The following is a 24,182-nucleotide window of genomic DNA, read 5'->3' on the forward strand; positions in this document are numbered from 1 at the left end:
ACAAATTGTACATCTTTAATAAAAGTTGAATGGAAAAAAAAAACTTTATTGATTGTATATTGCTACAAAAATAGTTCTGTCATTTGCAACACTAACACATCACATTATTGGACAGCATTTAGGGATGCTCGCTACCTTAAAGGCAACATTGGTTTATTTTTTTCACCCTTTAAAGCCAAAAAACAACCCTGAGCCTACATAAAAATATCAATAGATTATTATTATAGGTTTAGGAAACTGTATATGCTTTGTTGTTCTTATAACATGTTCACCATCATTTTGCCCTTTGGGGGTTTCCCACTTTCCCCTTTCCTTTGTTTATCATCTTTTGCTCCGTTTCTATATTCCTTACTGCTGCTATGTTATTAAATGTTGATTACAGATATTGTACCGCTGCCGAGCTGTATAATTTGCCCTTTTCTTACTCCTTATTGGATGGTGATATACAGTGGATGGCTTTTATGAAATAACGATCAAAACAAAAATGCCGTAAGCAACAAGACAGGGCCAAAAATCAGTATTTCCTCATGATTAACAGTAAAACAGCTTTGTTATACAATAGCTTAAATTATGTGTATGACTGACTTTACATAAACAAATACTGGAAACTAAACGGTCAAAGTCGTCACAAAAATTTACTTTTTATTACATTTTTAAAAATCTATATACAAAAAACTTTAAAATAAGTACAGCGGCTGTAAATCTCTGTTCATGGCCTGTCCATGGTTCTCACCTGAATGACCTGTTACTGATCATAAAAGCCACTGATGACCAACGTAAATAGTATTTTTTATGTTGGAATTAAATCCACACAAATCTTCTTCTGGTCTTTTATACCTGGGTCCTATTTTTTCATTTTGGGCAATAAATAACTTACCGATAAGTACAGAAAGAACACTTACACGTACGTACGTACACTTTGAATAACAATCTAGACAATGTACCAATTCCAAATCTTTTTTAACCTTTGGCCCAGGTTTAAAACTCTGAGATTACCTTTAAAAACATCTCTATCCAATGCAACTTTCCCATCTCGTCCTGCAGTGTGGGTTGAGGTTATCCAATTGCAGCCAGGGGGTCACTGATGTGATAAAAATGAGTGTAAATACTGTGTTATGGCCTGAAGCTGATAGGAGTTTTTACTCCACCCTGAGAGGCAAGAGCAAGCCCAAAGTCAATATCATCTGGGAGGTCAGCCCAGAGGTTTCACTCGATCAATACAGCTGACCATTAAGCTGCCGGAGCACCCCGACGACGAACTCTCTCAGCGTCTAGGAAAGAACAGAAGAAGCACACTAATAATTATCTCAACATTAACTCAGCATCATCTGACCTGCTGCCCACACTGTATTGAAAATATTCCTCACCTGAGGCTTGCAGTGCTCCTCAATCCAGCTGAAAACACAGGCGGAGAGTTCTTGGAAGCTGCTCACTGACACAGAGCTGCTGAAGGACTGAAACAGGGAGTCCATGATGCTCTGAAAGATGTTGAACTTCACCTGGTCCGAGACCTGGTCCTCTCCTTGCTGTGGGTTGTTCTGGTGAGCCTTAACTATGTGCTCATAATTCCTATTAAAATGGTTCAAAACAAAATGTAATTAGTGGCTACAACTGATGAACTTGAGCCAGTCTTTCTATGAAGTTCATCTATTGGTTTGCCTCCACAGAGAGTGTAATATGGTCACAAAAACAAACCCCTAACGCAGCATTTAGAGCTTATATTTGAGCTCACATGGTTCCATTTTAAAACTGTAGATCCAATAGCAAACTTTAAACAAGTGTTTTAAGATTTAGTTCTTTGTCAAAGATCTGCATTTCTTTTAAAATCCATCTTTGTATCCGTCTGGATATAAACCACGTGGGGAACTCTGTTGATGAATCACTGTCTTACGTTTTCATGATCTTCAGCGCCATCACTTCTTTTCTTAGCACAGAAACTTCCTCCTCTTGCTTCTTCTTTTCTTTATGAAGGAAATGGATGTAGTCAATCGCTGCAAAAAAAAAGAAAGGCAACAGTCAAGGATTTATTAACTCCATATAGATTTAAGTTTCCATTTTCCAAGAGATGTTGTCCATCCACAAAACCAAAATGCTGCTACTTCCTCCTTTTCCCTATGTATGGAAAACCCAGAGAGTGCAGATTTATCAGACGCTTGATATAACCTTCTTTCCATTGAACTCCGATGACCTGAACATGCTATTTATCCAACCACTCCCTTTGTTCTCTTCCATTATTGTCTTTTTGCTTGCTTTGTGTTATGTGAGAGCGGTACTGATGGAGCTGCAGGTGGAGGCTATAAGCAGCATGCAGATTTGCGTCATGTGACTTAAGTGAGAAATATAAATTGGACTCTATATTTTAAGGCTATGTTGATAATGATATGTCTAATCAAACCCTTATAGATACATCAGTTGCTATGGTGACCTGTATGCGTTCATCCAATAATATCACATCTTCCAAAGACATCACGTCTTACTTTTCTGCAGTACAGTAGCCTTGCTGATCTTCTGTGCTCCGACTGCAAAATCAGACTGCTGCTGGCAGGTCGGCACTATCGACTGGAGGTCTTCATAGCCTTTCTGTAGTAAAGAAAATAAGTCATTTAGAAAGCCAAATCACAAAGACCTGCATCCAATTTGCAGTGCATTGTAGTCTTACCTTGATAGCATCCCTGCGCTTCTGCTCAGCCTGTGTGTGCGCTTGCCTCCGTCGATCTTTATACGAGTTCTTATAGGACGTCTCCTGTCTGTAGTCACTGTCTTCATCATCTGTATAACAATACATTGACACTCAGATAAAAACGCCTCCTATGTCCGACTGTGAAAGAGTATACTAGTTGGTATCTTGCCAAATGCAAAATGAACAGCTTGTTCTTGTTCTTGTTCTTAAACATAATGAGGATTTACAATTTTAGGTTTGTCGATCTGGATGTTTTATGGATTTACTGTAAAATGCATAACGCCATTTAAGGCTGTAATGCACTTTTAACTGGCCTAAGCAAGACATCGTTCATAAGAGCAAACAGCCTGCTGACAGAGTCTAAACAAAAGCCAAAAAGATGGAAGACAGCTCTGCATGCAATGCATTTGTTTAACTTGTAATAATAAGATCTTCATTAGAATTAACTACTCGCTCTATGTGCCCTGTTAACTATACCACACTCAGTAGCAAGACAGGTTTTTATTCCTATAGGAGGAAGGAATCGGAATAAAAGAAGCAGGAAATGTTTCGGTCTAACAGTGAGCTCATACTTTGAAGGGGGAAATACCAATAAGGGCAAAGCAGCATGAATTGTCTCTTAAAACTGATACAAACACAATACCTGTATTTGGTACTGAAGAGGCACTTGTCGAGCCGATGCTGTTGGCCCTGGACACGACTGTACCCTTTCTGGCACTTTCAGCAAAGAAACCTGCAGAGAAACACATCAGACATGAGATACTTCAGCTCAAGACCAGAAACAGATTGACTTACTAATCTCAGAGACCAGAAACACACGGCCTAAATCACACAGCCTAATAGATATCAAATGACATGACAAAACAACTGGATATGAACTGACGGGATACTCACTATGGTCAAAGCCACTGTCGCTGAAAGCACCGTCTGTCTGCCGAGCCATCGCCAAACAACAGAAGATGGAAAAGGAGAAAATAAAGGCTTAGATGCTGGAATAATGATGAGGAAATTGTGCTGCCTAAAATACATTGACAATAGACCAACAGCTTGCCTGCCTGATAGACAGTCTAAGCCCCCACAGAGCATTGTCCTGATTTGTCCAATTCTCGTAAGCAGGAGGGTAAAAAGCAGCAATAAATAAGCACATCAATCACAGATCCACTGTTTAATCTAGGACACGGCAACACAAGCTACTTTAATTTGTACCTTGCTCTGTGTTTATGGTGTTTGACGAGGACTATTCTCACTAAAGGTTTCAGTCACTCTACACCAGAATCAGATTAAAAGAGGATGCCACAATAAAACCTTATTTTATGGATGCCTACTAAAATACACGACTACACCTAAGGGTGAAACAGCAGCTATTTAAAAGTAACAACTACAATATAATCGGATATCAACTAGGGCTGGGCAATATGGCAATATATATTATTAAAACAATATGAAAATGTCTATCGTTTGTGTTTTTCTATATCGTCTCTATGGTGGTGTCATAAAACCAGTGGCTGAACTGCTTTATGGATCATCATTTTGATATGCTTTACGTTCTAATCCTTGCACGTGGGAGTGAACCTGGAGCGAGCCATAGAGGGAGGCGCCGTTTATTAACATGGACAATATCGTGCAGAAAAGGACTCCGAACTTTATATTTGTCAAGTATTTAATTCACACAGGATTATCAAAAAATAGGCTTTACCATGTGGTTATTTCCTATGTATGGAAGCCCTTGGTGGACATGAATCCATACATTGAATTTACTCTATTTTCCTGTGGCAATGACTTATTTCTGGTCATTTTCTCGAGATCTTGACTTATTTTGCCGTTATCTCGGGATAACAAAGCTGGTTTTCCTGTGATAACGAGTTAATTTCAGTTGTTTTGTGGAGATCTCAAATTATTTTTCTCGTCATCTCGGGATAACAAAGCTGGTTGTCCCATTATAACGGATTAATTTGGCCCATTATCTCGAGATAACAAAGCTTGTTTTCTCGTGATTACAGGATCACTGTGATATTGCAGACCAAATGCTGCCATTGCCCACACTATGAGATTAATTCTATGTCTGTTTTGTGCTTTTACAACTAGGGATACGAGTTATGATCATCTGACGTTATGGTGGTGCCGCGTCGTTATCTCGTGATAACATGATGAATAAGTCGAGATCATAAGAAAACAACCAGAAATAACTCATAGGAAAACTAAGTAAATTAAATGTATGGATGTATGTCCGCAAACGGCTTCTGTACATATGGACTAATTATTTGTTAAATTACCAGAAAACATTGTATATCGTGAAACATCCTATATCTTGATTAGGATTTTGGCTATATGCCCAGCCCTAAATATGGATAATGATTACACACCACCCTAAGGAAAGCTTCAGTCAATGGTTCTGAAAAGGGAAAGTGGACCAAGTCATTTCCTGGTGACTCACATACATTATTCTGATGACCACTGTTAAAGGTCGCAGGTTGAATTCATACACGATGTGTCAGGGAACAGCCATAACTTTGCAAGCTCATAAATAAATAGTAGATTTACTGCATTGTTCTGTTAACCTCTGGGGTAAATCTGCACTTTATATTCACATGAATGTTTGAAAGAACAACGCAGAGAATGAAACAACAGAAATGTTATTTTAGGTGGGTGCACATCTTTCTGGGCACACATGAGGAACGTGAGTTGCCATTAAGGATGTTTTGTTTACTCAAGCTAACTAAAGCTCGCGACGTTAGGAAACATTAGCTAATGTTAGCTGTCGAGCTAACAAAGCACCGCTCCTACAGAACGTCAGCAAAAACTTCAACTTTGAGAGAAAACAATGTTGGTGACTTGTCACTACTTTTAGACGAAACGCGTAGGAATCACGTTGACAAAAAGTTGTGGTTAGCTAACACTAGTTACTTACTTTCCAGTGATCCTCTGGCGAAGGGTCCGTCATTTTAGAATGTCAAAATAACTACTACCTCTGTTGAGTTTGCGTGCGTCACGTTAATTTGTAACTTCGTCTTCAAAAAAGATTAGGACAACTAAAATCATTTCATTTACATATAAAAAAGAACAGATGAAAAGGATTACTCACAGACCCAACTAAATCTGGATAAAACTTTAATACTTTGGCTTTTTTGAATTGATTCACTAATAATTTCATCAACGGAAGAAATACCTGCGCGCGACTAAATAAAACGGCAACACGGTAACAAGTTAGTATTCAGAAGCATACATCTCACCATTTGTTTTCATGTGTTTATCGCACTCATTAAGAATATCTTGAATGTTATATCAAGCTTTGCTCTTATGTCGAGGGTGAGAAGTAGAATTTCCGAGGAGAGCACGAATGCAGCAACCAAACATGCAGTTTTTAGCGTCAAACATATGGGGACGCTGTTGGACAGTCCTCTGTTGTCACTCATGACTTACCCTTACCTGAGTTCCTCACTAATCTGACCTCAGGTGACTGGAAATGACCAAAACAAATCTAACCGCTGGGCCATGCAAGTTGGACGTAAACTTTAAGACAATATATGGCTTCAATGTAGTGAAAGTGAATTGGTCAGAAGTGTGAGGAAGTGAACATTACTCGTGGGTTCATTTTACATCTGCACCTGCTTGGTTAGCAGTTGTCTTAACCTTTGAAACTCTATATGCATACTTTAATTTCTGGGCTGCCTTATCTTAACAAATCTACCTACTCCATGCATGGTACATGTAACGGTTACCGTGTTTATCTTCCACCCTGTCCTCCACCCCAGCTTCTGTTGCTGTCATGCACAGGAAGTTACTCTTCTGCTTTTGTGCTTCTGTGGTTTCTGTCTGTGTTACAGAGTTTGTCACACTCCCCTCTCCTTCCTCTCACACGCAGCCCTCTGTACTCACTCACCAGAGGAGTTCTCGGTCAAATAGTGTAGAGAATACTGAGTGACACTTAGGTGGGTCTTTTTCGTGGAACCCAACAGGCCCCCATTAAGGCTTGTTATTTTCAAAGAGCTACAGGTTGATGAGAGGACGGACATGAGAACAATCTATTTTCTTTTACCAACCACCCTGTCCTCAGGACCAAGGCAGGTTCAGTAGACCTGCAGGCCCAAAGACTGATTTAGGCCTGCTTGTTTTTGTCATTTGGAGTGGCTACCTCTGTTTTGGAATAGACTGATTTCTCGGTAGAAAAGGTTTGTACACAGCTTTCCTCCTGGATTACTTCTGGAGATTAGTGATGGGGAATGCGGCTGCAGGGGGCTTGGAGCAGGAGCCGGCTGAAGGACGGGAGGCCAGGAACTCAGTCGGGGCAGCATCAGGAATGAGTGACCCTGCTCCTACCTTGCAGAAGAAGCAGCCGGCTCCCCCCAAACTGCCCATGCCCCCAGAGAAGGAGCTGGAGGAGCGCTTCAATGTGGTGCTGGTGAGTGGCTGCACGTGAGATTATGCTGCTGATGTTTTTCCAGTGCCAGTTTTGTGTTAGAGTATGTAAAGGTTTGATAATTAGGCAGGTACAGATTCAGAGGCATAAAAACAACCCACATCCAATCTATCAGCTGCCGTTTAAAGTTATGAGCAGCAAGTGTTCTGAGTCCTGTTTTGTAGCTTTACACTCACTGACTGATTAACTGATAAACCTGTTTGACGTAAATACCGACTGCGTCTGATGTCAGACATCCTCCATTTGTAATCTCATATATCTGATGTGTTCAAAGAGCCAAACTTGAGTTATAAATGTTGTGTTTTCTACGCCAACTTTTGCCAAACATCTTTTTACATGTGATCTAAGACTCGAGATTTGTCAAATCACATGTGCACAAAGGTCACCGACAACTGCTCAGTTCAAAAGAGGGATATCACAGTAAAAAATATTGTGATCAACATGCTGCCAGATTGATCAACATATTCTCTTCACTGTTAAATATAAAAATGTCAGACAGGAACATGGTGATTAGAGCATGCCCGGGGAGCTGGCCCGAAGAGGAAGTTGAGCAACACATTTACATGAGTGAGGCCAGAAGACCCGAGAGCAACTGTTTCATCATTCTTTCAACAGTCTTACAACAAGTTGGAAAACATAAAACTCTTTACTGAATACTTGAAGAATTTAAGACATTGTAAAGAAAAATACCAAAAGCTATAGTTTGATATAAAAAATCGAAAATGGAAAAACAACAAAAATGTAACATGTTAAAAAGAATAGTTAGAGATCAAATTATGGGTTAAGTTTGGGATCTCGTTTTATTTCTCCAGCTGATCTAAAGGCTGATCTAAGCAGCTCTAAAAGTGAATTTAAGTCAACAGAACTATAAACTGTTGTCATGCACACACACAGCCTGCAGTAGCTCCATTTACACCAATAAGGAGCTCTTAACTACACTCTGTCTGAAATGTAACCTCTACATGGGCTTCATCCACTTTACAGTCACAGCTTATATCTTTGTCTGCTTACTGTTAAAGCAAATCAAATACATCCCATCTTTAAAGGTCTATGATGCTCCACATTACAGTAACATCATGGGTTATGTGATGGAGCAAAATGTTCCCTGAATGAACAGCATGAAGTGCGATGATGTGTCATTGATGAGCAAACAGACCCTTTATACGTTAGCAAAGCTCTAACTATACTACATTTATAAAACTCCACTTTCAGGGGTTGAAAATGGTTCAACAACCATCTAAACATTTAAATCAGCCCTGAACCTTACTTATATTAAACTATGTAACAGAAAAGGGTATTAACACCCTCCTCAGCCCCTCGCCCACTTTTTAGCATTTTTCAAATGTGCCCAGTGGGTGATGTAAGGCGGAAACTTTGGGGTGGGGTTACACTGTATAACTGTTGTGTGCCTATTTAAATTAGGTTACAAAACCACTTCTGAGAATGGAAATGCCACGGAGAAGACGTGAAATTGTGGCTATCGGGTTTCATTATATATGAGACATATTCTGGCCTGTGCCATATCATGCCGCATTATATGAAAGCATGACCTCACTTCCTCTTTCAGCAAACACTTCCAATATAAACCCTAGAGAGATGTCATTTGTACCTTCCTGTCTTCTGAGAGTTTGTGTCTTAATGTTTGCGTAACAACTTTAAGGAAATGAGAAATACACTGTCTTGTTCCTTTCAATAGTGCTTCTACACTTTATTTACATGCAAGTGAATGTGCACGCTCGTCTTGTTTACATGTATTGGGGTTAGCATTCTACCATAAAACCCACAATGAGACCCCTCCCTTACCCCACCAAGGATGAAGCTCCATCTCCCTGCAAGCTAAGCAGCAGGCCGTTTCCGTTTCTGCTTCTCTTTTTTGGAGGTGTGAAAAGGAAACTACGAAAACCACGTCTTGAGAGTACAGAACTTAAGATCAACGCCCAGTGTCAACTGACATGATTAGTCGTGTCGGTTAAACATCAATAATAATGGGATCAGTGCAATCAGTGATGAGAGAAGGTGCTTTAAATGTTTAGTAAAGCCGTTTTATTTGACTGACAGTGATAGAGGAGGGTTCTTTCACACTCACAGTTTTGCATATTTTATTTCAACACAAAATCCCCAATTACTTTCTGAATCATTTATAGGACCCTAATGAGGACTCATAAACCCATTTGACTCGGGGGAATAACCTTTATACAAGGAGTGAAACATTTCAGTCTGGGCAGATGGTGACATCACAGATGGAAACTTTTTTAAGGCACGCACGACTATATCGACTGTCAGACGCCTGAGTCAACCTGCACCAAAACAGGTGTGGAGGCGGGTCGTTCTTGTTTTGTGTAAAATTCTCCATACAGTTGAGAGGATGTTAGAAATGTTAGGTACAGGTTTAATGTCAAGATAATGATCAAATGTTGATCATTTGAAGTAAACAGAAAGAAAGTGTCACGACAACTTGAGATATCAAAAGGTCATAGCTCAATAAATGTTATGTTTTGAGGTACCCACTGGCAACCATTCTTCCATACATGTAAACACTGAGTCATGTTTGCTTCCGGCAGGTAGTTACCGCACTTCTGCTTTAAACGTAATGTGCAGATGTGGTTTGGTAGATTTGAATATTGTTTCTTGAGCAGGAAAGAAGGGAAGAGAAGAAGATCCTCAACTGCATAAGATTTTATGCAATTTAAGATTTTTGTGTTGCTCCCTTTAAAACAGCCTCTCTCTTTTCTTCTCTCTTCCAGAGCTACATGAACTTACCTCCAGACAAACTGAAGCTGTTGAGTCAGTACGACAATGAAAAGAAGTGGGAGCTAGTCTGTGATCAGGTGAGATCTTACAAACAAACATTGATACATATGTCATCAGGAGCCTTGCACCGGGGCAGAGTTGACACAAAGAACACAAGCAGCCAAAATGGATGTGTGGTAAAGAGCAGATTGCAATGTGAAAACCTTGCAGTTCACTTTCTGTGGTGATAGAGGCGTCGTCTTGGAAACAGAGAGCGGTTTGTGTCTGATGTGTTTACTGGCACGGACAATAATAGCTACAGATGCTGTGCGCCAGTAACTGTGCAGCCATCCTTCTGATGATAAGATGAACTCAGTCCTAAAGCCTCTTTTAACTGTGAATCTTTGCCTCCCCAGGAGCGATTCCAGGTGAAGAGCCCCCCCTCCACTTACCTGACTAAGATCAAGAGCTTCTACCAGGACCAAGGAGGGGTGTCTCGCAGGGTTAGTGTAAAGCATAATCTTTGTTTTATATGTGACATAAAGTTAATTTTCTACCTGTACAATGATTCTCACCTCTGCTGCTTGTTCAGCTGAAGAAACGGATCCAAGATGCCACCCAGGTGCTTAAAGATTTGGAGATATCACTTCGCACCAATCACATTGGGTGAGCATTTTAAGTTAGGGTGGGCCCTACTTTATATTTATTCAAGTATTTAATTTATATTTATTTATCTTAGATATTATAATTCCATTAGAATTAGCATCTTTGGGTCGCTGGTTTAGCTTAGCGGTTAAAACACAGTCCTCGATGCAGCAGCCCTGAGATTGAATCCCACCCTTGGCCCTGTGCTGTGTGTCATCCCCACTCTCTCTTTCCTCAGTTTCCAACAATATCCACTGTCCTCTCTATCTCTGAATAAAGACATAAAAGGCCACAAAAATATATATATTCCCCTTTTTATTTTGGAAAGATTCAAATTAAGTTACATAAACTTTTAACTTGTAAAAGCATGTTCTCGTAGAGCCTCTAGTATTACAAAACACCATAGGAATACCTTCATAATGGATGCTAAAGAAAATACGTTTTTAATTCAATCACAATTTACTATGATTAATGTCTGATTTCAGTGAGCATTAAACTATTTACATTCCCTAAACATTACAAACCACAATTGAGGATATTTGTAAAAGTGAAAATGTGTAATAGTGGCATATAAATCATAAATTCAGAAAACAGTAACGTGAAAGTTTGCTAGCATATGCAGCATTAGCTGCTAGTCACACCAGACCAAGTCAAATTGTTACAGAAAAAAACTGATTGTACTGAATGTAATATAGGATTTTGTGTGGTTTGTTGTTATTGACAACATACGGCGGCTGTGGCTCAGTGGTAGAGATGGTTGTCTCTCAATCAAAGGTCGGAGGTTCGATTTCGACTGCTATGGTCACATGTCGAAATGTCCTTGGGCAAGACACTGACCCCAAATTGCTCCAATGAGTATGAATTTGTATAGATACTGAGTGGAAATTCACACTTGGGCCTTTGCCATCAGTGTGTGAATCAGGGTGTGAAAGGGTGAATGTGACATGTAGTGTAAAAGCGCTTTGAGTGGTCGCAAAGCTAGAGAAGCGTTATATAGTACAGTATATTTACCATTCATATATAAGATGTTTTTCTTTTTAAAGTAACACAATCTTGGTTTAAATCATATATGAGCAAACAATCTGTTACACACCATAAGAAAATATTCCACTATGAGTGTTTCGTTACACATTTTTTATCCTTTGTAGATGGGCCCAAGAGTTTCTCAACGAGCAGAACAAAGGGTTGGACATTCTTGTGGAGTACCTGTCCCATGCACAAAGTGACGCCTCGTGAGTATCAGCATGTTGTGGAAACTCTCCTAGAAACTGATGATGCTCATATAATTAAATTCTTAATCACCAAGGATGCAATTTTTTTAGGTATGACGTGGAGACGGTTGAAAACGGCGGCGCCCTGCCAGACAAAGGAAAGCCCGCAGAGAGGTCGATGGAAGACTTGACCAAAAGCTCCAGCAGCTCGCAGTCACACGGGATGACCAGAGCTGCGCGTGCACTGACTGTCAGGTAAGAACTTTAAACAAGGATTTACACATGCACATATGATGCATTTTGTCATAATGCCGTTTAAGTAGATGTGCTGAACTTTGTCCAGTCCATTTCTTTCTGCAAATGCAAAAGATTTGTTACATCTTTGAAAAATAATGCAAACAGTGCAGCTGCTAAATGTCTTTCTGACTTAATCTATGTGCATGCACTCTGTTACTACTACCCTTCTTGATACATTTCATGGTCACTCTAATGCTCGACAACAGCTCCTTTTAAAATTGAGACATTACAACCATGACAAATACCTTGATTTGATTTGAGTATTTTAATCTTTATGTCCCTTCCCGCCACGTGTCAGCTGTCATGCAGATGCACAGTGGATGTCCTAAACAGGGCTGGAAGTGGAATAAGCTAACTGCTAACTGTTTCGCATGTGTCTAAGCATACACTTGATATCCCTCTACAGAATAAGCTCCACTATTGGGAACAAGATGCACAAGAAGTCCCCTTCTTCCTACCAGAGAGATGATATACATGTGTGCATAATGTGTCTGCGAGCCATCATGAACTACCAGGTAAAGCTTTAGCATTCTACGTTTTATATGTTGTCTTTCTTAAAAATGTGCTCTTACTTGAGTTTTTGCTGCTTTTTGTTTGAGTCGTATATTTTTACGATGTAATTTATCTCAAATAAAACTTTTCCTGCATCTTTGAACACATCAGTTTTTTTGTCTTCTTCATTCAGTCTGGTTTTAACCTGGTGATGACTCACCCGCGCTGTGTCAACGAGATCACCCTCAGCCTCAACAGCAGAAACCCCAGGTGAGTGCATATGTGTGTGAGCACACTGTGTATCATCTGTCTGTCTGTGTGTATCCATGTCTAACCCGTCGTATGCTGTGACAGGACCAAGGCGCTTGTGTTGGAGCTGCTGGCCGCTGTGTGTCTCGTCAGAGGAGGACATGACATCATTCTCTCTGCTTTTGACAATTTCAGAGAGGTGAAATTTGCTTTTTTCATAAGTCATTTTATGATATTAGAAGGACCTCGTTTGACTTTGACTGTTGCTTGATCAGTCAAGCCATTGTTCCAGACTTCCCCTCTCTGATTACTCATCTTGTGACTGACACAATCCAGCCCTCACATGCAATGTGGTCACAATTGTAGCACATGGAGAACAGTCAAAACACGTGTGTGTGATTTTAATTCGAGGACAGGTCAAGGGTAAAAACAACTTTATTTGTGTAGTGTGGAAAGAAAAGACCCATTTAACCTCCCTTACGCTTCCATTTGGGCGACAGACAATGTTTCTGTTAAAAAGTACATTCAAATAAGTTTCCATTTTTTCTCAGGTGAGCAGAGAAAAGAACCGCTTTGAGAAGTTGATGGAGTACTTCATCAATGATGACAGCAACATTGACTTCATGGTAGGTTTAGAAATGTATAACCCACACACTGACTGTTTAACAGCTACTTTTAAGTTGTGGATGTTCTTTAACAGACATCGTGTCTGTCTCCAGGTAGCCTGCATGCAGTTCATAAACATTGTGGTCCATTCAGTGGAGAACATGAACTTCCGTGTTCATCTGCAGTACGAGTTCACTCATCACAGCTTAGACAAATATCTAGAGGTGAGTATGTATAAATATCTCAGTGGTCGATGTAAAGCCTGTTGGTTTCTGCAGGTCTTTCATCACTAAGGCTTAGAAAGTTAAAGCTTCTAGAGTTTATATTCTTAATATAACAACAGATCAACTGACAATGTGAAAGGGGTCACTCACAGTGTTGAACCCAAGTAGAGAATGATCAGCCAAATCTGCAGCTATCCTCGGCTTTATGAAGCTTTATAGTAACTTTCAACTCACTGTAATCATGGAGGTGTTTTCAGTCAGTCAATCCTGATGCCACATGTAAATTGTGACATTTACAATGCAATAAATATATGATTCTTTATTATACTTAATATGAGTTAAGTTAATTCTCATAATACAATATTACTGAATGTGTTTGTGTATTAGGGTCTGAAGCAAACAGAGAGCGAGAAGCTGCAGGTGCAGATCCAGGCCTACCTGGACAACGTGTTGGATGTGGGAGCCCTGCTGGAGGACGCCGAGAACAGAGGAGGAGTGCTGGAGCATGTGGACGAACTGCAGGAGCACAACATACACGTTAGATACATATTAAAGAAAGAAAAAAACTCACTCAAAAGAGTGTTTGATGTTGTGATATTGAAGTTTTGTTGTTTGTGTTGTAGCTGAGTGGCCGGCTTCAGGAAATTGAGAGTCAGACAACAGAGAGAATATCTGACCTTGAGACTCAGCTCATGCAGGCCACCAAGGAGAGCGAGCTGCTCAAAGTAAGTGCTGCTCTATGACATGGACAGTGTTTAATAGGATTAATTAGCCTGGCAAGGTGAACCTTTCTCATTGTGATTAGTTATAATGAGTTCAAAGGACTGGCAGTTCACATTATAATGATTATCTTTATTTAAAAGTCCTAAAATCTAATCATCTTCAATATAGAATAAAAATTGAGGATGTACATATTTATATCATGATAAAATTTTGTCCTATACTTTGCATCTGCAAATATTAGCATGCTAACACGCTAAATGTTAGCTGTCGCTAGCATGGCTATAGACATGTATCTTTATTAAATTTGAAGATAGACTGCATATAATGTGTTGATATCTGTGTGTTTGTGTCCTTTAGGAGAGCCTGCGAGAGTCCTGCTCCCAGGTCAGCTCCTTGCAGCAGAGAGAGCGGGAGCGGGAGCTGGACAGAGAGAGGGAGAAAGACAGGGAGCGTTTGACCACCTCCACCCCTCAGATGTCCTCAGAGATGGAGCAGAAGATCCAGGAGCTGCAGGATAAGGGGCTGATCCGACTGGGCCGCAGCGCCTCTGGAGGCCTGGACATCCAGGTGGTGCCTGTGACGGTGATCGAATACGTTCAAACCGAAGCCTCGCCCGCACAGCCTTCTGCTGCACCCTCTGTCACTGAGTCTGCTCAAACACCATCCAGCCAACCTGCACCTCCCCCTCCCCCTCCTCCTCCTCCTCCTCTACCTGGTGGTCCAGGGGCTGTTGCCGCTCCTCCTCCACCGCCACCACCCCCACCTCCACCAGGGGCTGGTGGTGCTGTGCCCCCACCCCCTCCTCCACCTCCTCCTCCACCTGGTGCAGGACCCCCAGCTCCACCACCCCCGCCTGGTTCCGGAGTCCCGCCTCCACCTCCCCCATTTGGTGTTGGACCCCCACCTCCTCCTGGAGCACCAAGCGCTCAGTCTGGTAAGTCAGAATCAGAGTGCTGAAAACTGTCCTGAGGTGGCAGCGTTAGAACAATAAAGGTAATATTTGTTTGATCGTTGTTCTTCTTCGTCTGCTTCCTCAGGGCTCAAGGCTAAGAAGCCCATTCAGACCAAGTTCAAGATGCCATTGTTGAACTGGCAGGCCTTAAAACCAAACCAGGTGACGGGCACCGTCTTCAATGAACTGGATGACGATCAGGTCTTAGGGGTAAGAAGAAAGGTTATTCCTTCAGAAAACTGCAGTTTCAAAGTACTTCATTATCCTGACCCATTCCGCCTCTCATTCTGTCTCCATCAGGAGCTGAACATGGACATGTTTGAGGAACAGTTTAAGACGCGAGCTCAGGGAAATCCAACAGACCTGTCCAAAATCAAGAAGAAGACGCTTCAGAAGACCCCAAGCAAGACCACCTTGATTGACGCTAACAAGGCCAAGAATCTGGCCATCACTTTACGCAAGGGGGGAATGAATCCATCTGGTATCTGCACCGCCATAGAAAAGTATGTGTTTCATGATGGCATGTCTGAGCTAGCCTCCACTCCATTTCTCCCCCACACGCTAACTGGTGCAACTTTCATTACTCTTTGTTTCAGGTATGACCAGCAGTCTTTGTCCGTTGACTTCCTGGAGTTACTTGAGCCCTTCATACCGTCAGATTATGAGTTGAAGCTGCTGGCTAACTATGAGAAAGATGGCCGCCCGCTCGAGGACCTCACTGACGAGGACCAATTTATGTTATGCTTTGGGAAGATTCCTCGTCTGAAGCAACGTATTAACACTCTCATCTTCATGGGAAACTTCCCAGAGACTGTCAAACGCCTTCAGCCGGTCAGTTTGTCAAATACATTATAACTTAGACTGAAAAAAACCCTCAGAGATTTTAAGTTCTAATTTTGTTTTGACTCCATCCACAGCAACTGAACTCCATCATTGCTGCGTCCATGTCCATTAAGTCTTCAGCCAAACTGAAAAAGATCTTAGAAGTAAGTAAAAGTTGACGACATGCTGATGTTGCTTAAATATCACTTTTTATCACTCGTTTCATGTGTTCTATTTCAGATTGTTCTCGCCTTTGGGAACTACATGAACAGCAGTAAGAGGGGCGCAGTTTACGGTTTTCGGCTGCAGAGTCTGGACCTTGTAAGTAGCTTTTGTTTGTACATTTGCTCGCTCACTTTAAAACAAGACTTTTGAAAGAATAAAGAATGTATTTGTTTGACCTTTTTTACAATTAAAAAGAGGCCTCTGTTAAGGATAAGTTACTTGCCTTAACTGAAGAAAACTAACCCAAGCAAATTCCCTTTTTTAGCTGCTTGAGACCAAATCAACGGACCGCTCGCAGACGCTGCTTCACTTCATCACCAATATCATCCAGGAGAAATACCCCGACTTGACCAACTTCCACACTGAGCTGCACTTTGTCGACAAGGCAGCCCTCGGTATGTTAACACAAACTCTTCTGTAGCCTAGGATTTAAATTGTCATTTGTTTTAAACTCATTTCTCGTTTGTTGTGCAGTATCACTGGACGGCATTCTTCAGGATATCCGCACATTAGAGCGGGGAATGGAAATGACCAAAAAGGAATTCCTGGTGCAGGATGACAGTCCTGTATTAAAGGAATTCATCAAAGCCAACAGTGAGCAGCTGGATACTTTCATCAAAGACAGCAAGACGGCACAGGTTAGCCTTTCACACTAATCACCCTATGTCATGCTTTGAGATGTAGATTCATGGTGTCGTTGTCTGACTCCGCCTGTCTCCCTCCAGGAGGCATATTTCTCTGTGGTGGAGTATTACGGAGAGAACCCCAAAACCACGCAGCCGCCCATGTTCTTCCCGCTGTTCGGGCGCTTGATAAAGGCCTATAAGGTGATGGATGGTAGCTTTCTGATACTTATCCATAACGGTTGTTGTATGTAATGTTAATTATTTTGCCCCTGATTGAACACAGGCAGCACAGACGGAGATCGAGCACAAAAAGAAAATGGAGAGTGAGAGCAAAGAGGTAAAAGAGACAACGTCTCCAAACAAGGCTGGGGCACAAAAGGTAAAATACTTTCAGAAGTTAAATATCAAAGGTTTAATTTAACTGGTTTTAATTACTTAGATTACAAATGTGTTTGTTTTTAACCTCTGCTAGGGGCCTATGATGCCCAAGATGCCCCAGATGGACCTGATAGCTGAGCTGAAGAAGAGGCAGGTGAAACCGCAGGTACGCGAAGGGAAGGACGGCGCCCTGGAGGACATCATCACAGGTACGTTGACGTGATTCTTCTCGGAGGAGTCGCATGGTTTTAAGCATGTCGGATGTTAACAGGCTGCTGAAATTCACCTGTCTTTGCTCTCACTCAGATTTGAGGAACACGCCGTACAGGCGGACGGACGGTCGGCGGCCAGCACAGCGCCAGGACACTTGAGCGACTTCTGTTCCAAGACTTTTCACAGATGTAACTGGAATCACACGCAAGCATACAGACAAAAGAACAGGCTTTTACATGTTATGTATATACAGTTTTAAAAAAGATATAATTAGCCGTTTGGCAGTTTGAATTTTTGCAGACATCTTAGCATGAAGTTTCTGTGTAAATAGAATTTAAGATGTAAGTATTTTTACTGCAAGACATTCATTTGATTCCAAATTGTGCTAAAAAAGAACAATCATATTATTTTTTTGGCGGCTCATGGCTTTGTAAACTCTAAATTTGTAGTGTTGGTACCCAGTAAGTAAAAAAACAAACTGTATTTTAAATAAACCATTTTTTTATCCATTCATTTCTGTATTTGTATTTTCTTAACAAAATAAGAGCCTGAAAAATGATGCAACATCTACATTTTGTGTGCATATTTCCTGACAAGAAAAGGCAACATTAAGAAGTTATTATGAAGCAAGATGAGACGCCACCATTGTACAAGAGAGCTGCACTTTATTGGACACACAATCACAGCAAATTATGTACAAAAGAAGGCAGAGTCAACTGCCTACTGTCTTCTCACAGGAAAAACACACACATTTCTCACAGAATATCATGGCATCCACACTGATAAATTAGTATCTCCAGTATCAGTAGGCTTTTAAATTTATATATTATTATATCATAGATCTATTTTCTGTATTATTTTTGTTCTTATATCACACTACTCTACAAGTGGGAGAATCACTCAGTGGAAAGAGTTCACCATCACCGGCGACTTCTCTGGTTGGGGTGCGTTCAAGCATTCTGAATCCTTCTGGACATTCAACACTCTCGGCCACCGTCATCGTCATCATCTTCATCGTCACATAACATCACAGTAAGACTGAACATGCCCGTGTCACAGAAACCAAAATAAAGTCTCATTCTTCCGTGTTCGTGAACCTCTAGAAAACTGTAGAAGCACGTTTCTCTTTCTCTCTCTTTCTCATTTTTTTGAGAAAAACATGTAGACAACATTTTTTTCGACTGCACCGTGCGATTGCTTGAGACTATTCATGCATTGTTTTGTATATACCTTTGTACCCATCGCCATAGTTTTTTAATAAAACATCTTCTTTTGGACATAACAATTTGTTGAACTCGCTAGGAATGACTCGACCTATTTACAAGTCAATTTTTGTTTTTCTACTTTTGATGCCAAGATTTTTGAACATCCACACATTCATGTAAAAATCTCATATACATACTATAGAATGTAGGTTCATTATAAAAAACAAAGGATGGCAAAAGAGGAGAGAAAACTTTAAATTCATACAGCGCCACATAATTCCCTTTCTGATCCATCTTAACTAGCTTAAAATGCTACTTAGAGCCGCTCAGTGTAACAACTGGAGCTGAATAAGCAACAAAACGTACTTCCACATGTTGTAAAGATTAAGAGCCTCTGAATGCTGAGCATTCACATTCACATTGCTACCACCCAGGTCCACATGCAAACATGACACAGAGGAACATTAAAGCCATATACTTACTTTTGTCAAAGCAGCACGGCTCTATATAAAGCCTTTGAGCCATAAACTGACCTTTCACAGTAGAACCCACAATATATATTTGTCTCTGACCGTCCCCTGCTCGCTAATACCAGCTGAATCACAAATACAGGATGGGGTGAAACAAAAAAAGAAAATAAAACAGACCACAGGTACAGAAAACATCCCCCTTAAACAAAAACATAGTAGCAAAATAAGCCCCTAAGCACAGGCACTGGTCCAGCCTCTCGCACCTCAATAGTGATCCTTCACATAAGGAGGCAAAGGTGCAGATGAGCTGGACGAGCGTTTTCAGGGACAAGCTTCTCAAAAAGCAAAATTACATAAAATCTAACTAAGTGTTCGTAAAGAAAATCCTAGAATTAAAAAAAGAACTTCAGTGTATATTACAGAGGGTAACTGTTATCTATACAGATATTTTAAACAAATATAAAAATGTTCTGCGTATGAATAAATAATCTCAGTGTGAAATGTAATTTCTCTGTCAATGAATTAAAAAAGAAAAATCTGTACAAAATGGTCACTAATATATAAAAACTGAAGAGATGATGACATTTTACAGTATATAATTTAATCTAGGCCTATATATATATCACACTTTTCTTCACAATTATAATATCATACACAAACATCTCACTTAGATATATTTATATATGTATATTCTTCTATGTTTGATTTCAAGTTTGCATGAGTTTTTCTGATTGCCCGGGGCATCCACTGTGAGTGTCTTCAACATGCCCTGTAAGCCTCCGGCCATGTTGAAATCACAGCCCACTAACACTTGCCTTGAAAATGTTATTCCAGAGAGCACTGTCACGCATTTCTCAGAGGTTTCATCTCAGACTTAACTTGGGGAAAGCAGCCAAGCGTGAATACTTCCTCCCCAACGCTCACCAGACGCAATTGCAGCAAATTTAACTCCGAGAGTTATGGATTGAGTGTGGAACAGCATGAGTAAGTGAATTTCTTTCATTTGACTTCACTCAATATGAAACCCAGGGCTTGAACCTGCCTGGCAGAGCTACAGAGCACCCAGGGTGAGGCTTAATTCGCTGTGCTGTGAGCTTGCACTTTTGCACATTGTCAGAGCTCGGGGAGAGTTTAGTCAAATGCCACCGCTGCAACCTGACACACTCTGCATTTCAAGTGCGCTTTTCTTATTCCAGCGGAAAAATGGGAACAAGCCCATTCCCACCGACTCTTCTTTGGGTAAATGTGTTATTCTGTCGCTGCTGCTGATCTAATACTGTAATACAAGATCAACTGGGGATTTCTGGTCTTCGAGGCACTGGGAAAACATGTTAACAGGTCCGTGCAGACAAACAGGCCTTTCTCAAAGGCAAAGAGCACTGCCTTGGTAAAATTGCAAGAGTGCTAATTACATATTGCACACTGTTAGTGTTCATGAATCGAGGCCCATAAAACTTTATCCAAGGATAACCTCAACTGAGCGGTTTTAATTTCACAGACCAAAGACAAAGCAAAGTGAAAGGGGCAGGGGAAGAACAGCCGCTTAATGGCTCTCTGACTGTCAAACACTTCCTCTCATCTCTTTGGGGTCTTTTATATCACAAGCACCCTCGATGGAGGGTAGGCAAGTCAAAGCCGGCCTTATTAAAGTAGCCTTCAAACACATGTCCCCAAACTAATCCCCTCTCCTCAAGCTGCCGTCTCTTTGACACACGCTCCTTTTACACGTGTTTTAATCTCAACGCCACAAAGAATTGATTTCACACAGTCGTCGTGGTGAACGACTGAGAAAAATATCGCTTTGTCTGTTCGACCGTTATCTCCCCAGCGGGCAGCCTTAAGGCAACTACACAGGACAGGAGGCTTCAAGAAGGTTCCTTGTGCAGGGTGTACACTTAGGGAATCACTGACAGGCCTTTGATGTGCTTTAAATAATGAGAACTCGACTACTGTAGTTAAGGCCCGTCATGGGCCTAACATTCAGATCAGATGTTTGCAGGTGCAGTATGCAGGTACTAAACATCACTCTGTTCATCTCACTGTAACAAATATGAAGGGGTTTTCTTTTCTTCTTTTAGGAAACATTTGGAGCTTTGTGCTTGTCACGGTTAGCCAGATTCAGAGGGTTAAAATGAGGGGTCGTGCATTTGAGAGAAATTGTGCTATATTTCTGTCCCTTTAGGGCTCAAGCTGTATCTGAAACCTCTAAATTTGTGCTGATAATCATTCTAAATTGTGTTAAATCACTTCACTGCAGAGAAAGATGCATTTTGTTCTCCTTCAAAGAAGGTACAGTGTTTTAAAATAAGACCTGCAAATTGCTAAAAACTTTGGAAGCAGCTTCCCAGGAGAATATCTTTGAAGTTCAAAAGAAACCAGCGTCCAAAAAAAACAACTACCTGATCTGTCACTCTGCAGATCAGACACCTTAAAGGGTGAAATCATGTCCTGGTTGATGCTTTATCGGTGGTGCGGCAGCTGTGACTTAAAAATAAATCACACAAGATTTACTGAAACAAAAACGAGTAGCGTCGAAGCTTCAGCTTTACACGTGTGATAAAAATGTGTGTATTATTCATCAGTGTGTGTGCTTGAGTCTTTGGGAAGGTTTGTGACGTCAGGTGCTTTAATGTGAGAGCAACCTGTGAGATGCTACTGCGGAAACATCCTGATTGTCATGATTAAAGGACTAATACACATATACAGAAATTCAACAGTTGTGTACAATTCACCGTTTATATATTTGTCCCTCCTGTTTGTGTAACTAAAATGTGCTGTCATAAGACTACTCCCTAAAATGTGCTTTTGTGAAAAGAATTTCTAGTTTAAAAAGGAAGTTTTAATTTTAAAATTCTTCAGTGTAAGGATCTCTTTTCGTAGGGGTGGTTATAATATTTAGTATGATATGAATCAAAGCCAGTGGGACAGTGGAATGTACACTGTAGCGTCGGTAGAGATCAGATTGTGAGGACATAGACGTAAACATCAGTGTGTACAAACAGAGGGGAAAATATAGCACCAGTTGAGAGTTTAAAACACAGGCGATGCACACAAATGCCCTTCCAACACAAAACAGCTTGCCACCACAATCGTCGTGATCTACTTTTAGATTATGTTAGGTTTGATACGTGTAAGAGAGAGCAACATTATCCTGAACACACAACTGGACTTCTGGACTCCATTTTTTTTAAGATAAAAGTTACAGCCGATAAATGACACCCCAAAGACTGAGGTTACAGTATACACATGACTGCTACTGTTAGTAAACCCATCGAGACCGTCTCAGCTTAAAACAGACAGCTGATAGGAGGGGAGGCCCGTTTGTGTGCTTTCTATCTTACAAACTGGCAGTATAACTGCGTGGGAGGACTTCAGAGGAGCTACGGAGCCAGATCAGAGCAGGAAAATTGAAGAAGATTGTGACTTCATTTACAGTCCTGTAGTTCTTTCCATGGAAATATGAAGACTCTACAGACTGGGAAAAGCAAAGCAAAACAGTCATTAAACAAAATATGACTCCAAAATAACGTAGTTGTTTTCTCGTCATGGTTCATGATGCGATGGTGCCTGAATTCTCCAAAGTCCTCCTCCTCTTCATCACGGAGAGCTTCCAGGGGTGAGGTCCTTATTCACAGGCTCGCTGCCGCCCTCCCTGCAGCTGTCGAGGCTACAACCACTGCGCTTAAGAACCGCAGAAGAGAGGCTGATGGTACTCGAAGGGGTGGGAGAGGAGGGAGACAGGGAAGGAGTGGGAGTGGTGGGTGAAGAGGACGAGGGGGAGGGAGTAGCAGGGGGAGTCGGGGAGGAGGACTGGCTACTTTGCAAGGGCAAAGAGGAGGCTCGCTGCTCGCGTAGAAGGCGGTGATGACGGATGGCGGAGGAGAGGAGCAGGGCTTCGGCGCTCAGGCCGGAGGCTGACAGGCTCGCCAGCAGGGCCTTCGCATGGCTGGAGGACGCTGTCAAGGAGGGAAGTGACCCATCCTGGGGGTATTTCCTCAGGCCAGGGGCAAACCCAGCTGCAGGAGGGGGCACTCGGCCTGAGAAAATGCCCGTTTTGATACCAGAGAGGTATGGCTCGATACTGCCACCGGTGCTGTTGGTCCCCAAAGCCTTCTGGGAGAGCAGGGCCACAGGAGACGGGGAGGGGGAGGGGAGGTTTTCAGGGATCAAAAGGGGAAATCATGAGAATTAAAGTCTGAAAAATTGACTGGGCACTGTCCCCTGCAGCACCTTCCCTTCCCATTACAGTCAAACATGCCCGTGCATGCATGCTTGCACACACACACATAACCTCACACTCTTCCAATAACGCACACAGACTGGGATTCAGTGTTGATTTTGGAGGGGGAAGCTGATAAAGTAAAAGGGGCAGATGGATGTGTGTAGCTCTCCATTCAGGTTAACAGGAGGAGGAGGAGGAGGAGGAGGAGGTTGAAGAGGCCGGACACGGACAGGTCGCTCACTGCTGCAGGGTCACACGAACAGTAGGTGGGGTGAGGTAGGCCGCAGGCACAGGTGTCAGAAGAAACATGTAGTGGACGGGGGAGGGGGGTGAGGAGGAGGAAAACAGAACAAGAGACAAACACAGGAGATCGTTATTCAGGTTGATATCAGCATGTGTGATGCAAGCCATGACACAGGCTGCCATCTCCACATGACGACCAAACCACTGATAAACACAGCTTCTGTCACCGGGTGCAACACTAAGTCACAGATAACACCTTTATTTTGACACTTGTTTTAATGATGCTTACTCATTAAAAAATGCAAAATATTGTAGTGGACAGACGGCACCACACGTTCAGTCTCTTCATGTAATGCTGGAATGAGTCAGTAGATGGCACTGTTCCAACAGTATGAAACCTGCTGCACATTCACAACATGTATTTGTCTCTCATTTGCAGGTGGAGTTAAAGTGAATGAAACAGCCTGATATATTATGCTCAGTTTGTCCCCTACTACTGAAACTGATGACAGGGCGAAACGAGAGTGAGAATCTGCTTTTAAGAGGCTTTTA

The 24,182-nt window shown here is 41.5% G+C and overlaps 4 protein-coding genes across 11 annotated transcripts in view; 1 reads left to right on the top strand and 3 right to left on the bottom strand.

Moving 5' to 3' along the window:
- Positions 1 to 31: 31 nt before the first annotated feature.
- On the bottom strand, positions 32 to 5,638 carry mlx (MAX dimerization protein MLX). The gene is made up of 8 exons (XM_069674547.1): positions 5,589 to 5,638; positions 3,575 to 3,611; positions 3,324 to 3,413; positions 2,660 to 2,769; positions 2,478 to 2,580; positions 1,892 to 1,991; positions 1,368 to 1,569; positions 32 to 1,271 (listed from the first exon to the last, which is right to left on the bottom strand). The coding sequence occupies exons 1-8, from the start codon at positions 5,619 to 5,621 to the stop codon at positions 1,215 to 1,217; spliced, it is 732 nt and encodes a 243-aa protein (XP_069530648.1). The 5' UTR covers positions 5,622 to 5,638; the 3' UTR covers positions 32 to 1,214.
- An 893-nt stretch (positions 5,639 to 6,531) lies between these two features.
- On the top strand, positions 6,532 to 18,003 carry fmnl1a (formin-like 1a). The gene is made up of 25 exons (XM_069674282.1): positions 6,532 to 7,079; positions 9,842 to 9,925; positions 10,244 to 10,330; positions 10,420 to 10,493; positions 11,621 to 11,704; positions 11,795 to 11,938; positions 12,387 to 12,495; positions 12,666 to 12,742; positions 12,827 to 12,920; positions 13,273 to 13,347; positions 13,441 to 13,551; positions 13,939 to 14,088; positions 14,175 to 14,276; positions 14,632 to 15,208; positions 15,312 to 15,436; positions 15,527 to 15,729; positions 15,823 to 16,057; positions 16,144 to 16,212; positions 16,289 to 16,369; positions 16,539 to 16,668; positions 16,748 to 16,911; positions 16,999 to 17,100; positions 17,183 to 17,278; positions 17,372 to 17,486; positions 17,584 to 18,003. Exons 1-25 carry the CDS (start codon positions 6,894 to 6,896, stop codon positions 17,646 to 17,648), a joined length of 3,339 nt encoding a protein of 1,112 aa, XP_069530383.1. The 5' UTR covers positions 6,532 to 6,893; the 3' UTR covers positions 17,649 to 18,003.
- Positions 18,004 to 18,133: 130 nt separating this feature from the next.
- LOC138603190 (uncharacterized) lies at positions 18,134 to 23,335 on the bottom strand (the record flags this gene model as incomplete). The annotated part of the gene is made up of 1 exon (XM_069674893.1): positions 18,134 to 23,335. A coding segment is annotated over one exon (573 nt), but the record flags the coding sequence as incomplete, so codon positions are not given.
- LOC138602532 (SRC kinase signaling inhibitor 1-like) overlaps positions 23,263 to 24,182 on the bottom strand; it is a 99,978-nt gene continuing 99,058 nt past the window's right edge. For 7 of the 8 annotated variants that reach the window (XM_069674017.1, XM_069674019.1, XM_069674018.1 and 4 more), the window contains one exon: positions 23,263 to 23,630. In XM_069674017.1, the coding sequence (XP_069530118.1) occupies positions 23,625 to 23,630 (6 nt within the window). In that variant the 3' untranslated portion in view covers positions 23,263 to 23,624. The remainder of the gene's footprint in view (positions 23,631 to 24,182) is intronic. The other variant, XM_069674013.1, reaches the window with a different exon arrangement.

The sequence above is a fragment of the Semicossyphus pulcher genome, unplaced genomic scaffold (genome assembly GCF_022749685.1).
Source record: "Semicossyphus pulcher isolate SPU_LCO1_2020_fin unplaced genomic scaffold, fSemPul1.0.p SCAF_23, whole genome shotgun sequence".
NCBI classification, from domain to species: domain Eukaryota; kingdom Metazoa; phylum Chordata; class Actinopteri; order Labriformes; family Labridae; genus Semicossyphus; species Semicossyphus pulcher.

What these genes read in the sequence shown, in the direction of transcription:
- mlx (XM_069674547.1), bottom strand. Translation starts at nt 5,621, where the DNA reads ATGACGGACCCTTCGCCAGAGGATCACTGGAAA. An exon ending in CGACAGTGGCTTTGACCATA is followed by an intron (nt 3,414 to 3,574) that starts GTGAGTATCCCG and finishes GTTTCTCTGCAG; the next exon opens with GTTTCTTTGCTGAAAGTGCC. An exon ending in GCGCTGAAGATCATGAAAAC is followed by an intron (nt 1,570 to 1,891) that starts GTAAGACAGTGA and finishes CCATTTTAATAG; the next exon opens with GAATTATGAGCACATAGTTA.
- fmnl1a (XM_069674282.1), top strand. Translation starts at nt 6,894, where the DNA reads ATGGGGAATGCGGCTGCAGGGGGCTTGGAGCAGGAGCCGGCTGAAGGA. An exon ending in AGCGCTTCAATGTGGTGCTG is followed by an intron (nt 7,080 to 9,841) that starts GTGAGTGGCTGC and finishes TCTCTCTTCCAG; the next exon opens with AGCTACATGAACTTACCTCC. An exon ending in CTCAACAGCAGAAACCCCAG is followed by an intron (nt 12,743 to 12,826) that starts GTGAGTGCATAT and finishes ATGCTGTGACAG; the next exon opens with GACCAAGGCGCTTGTGTTGG.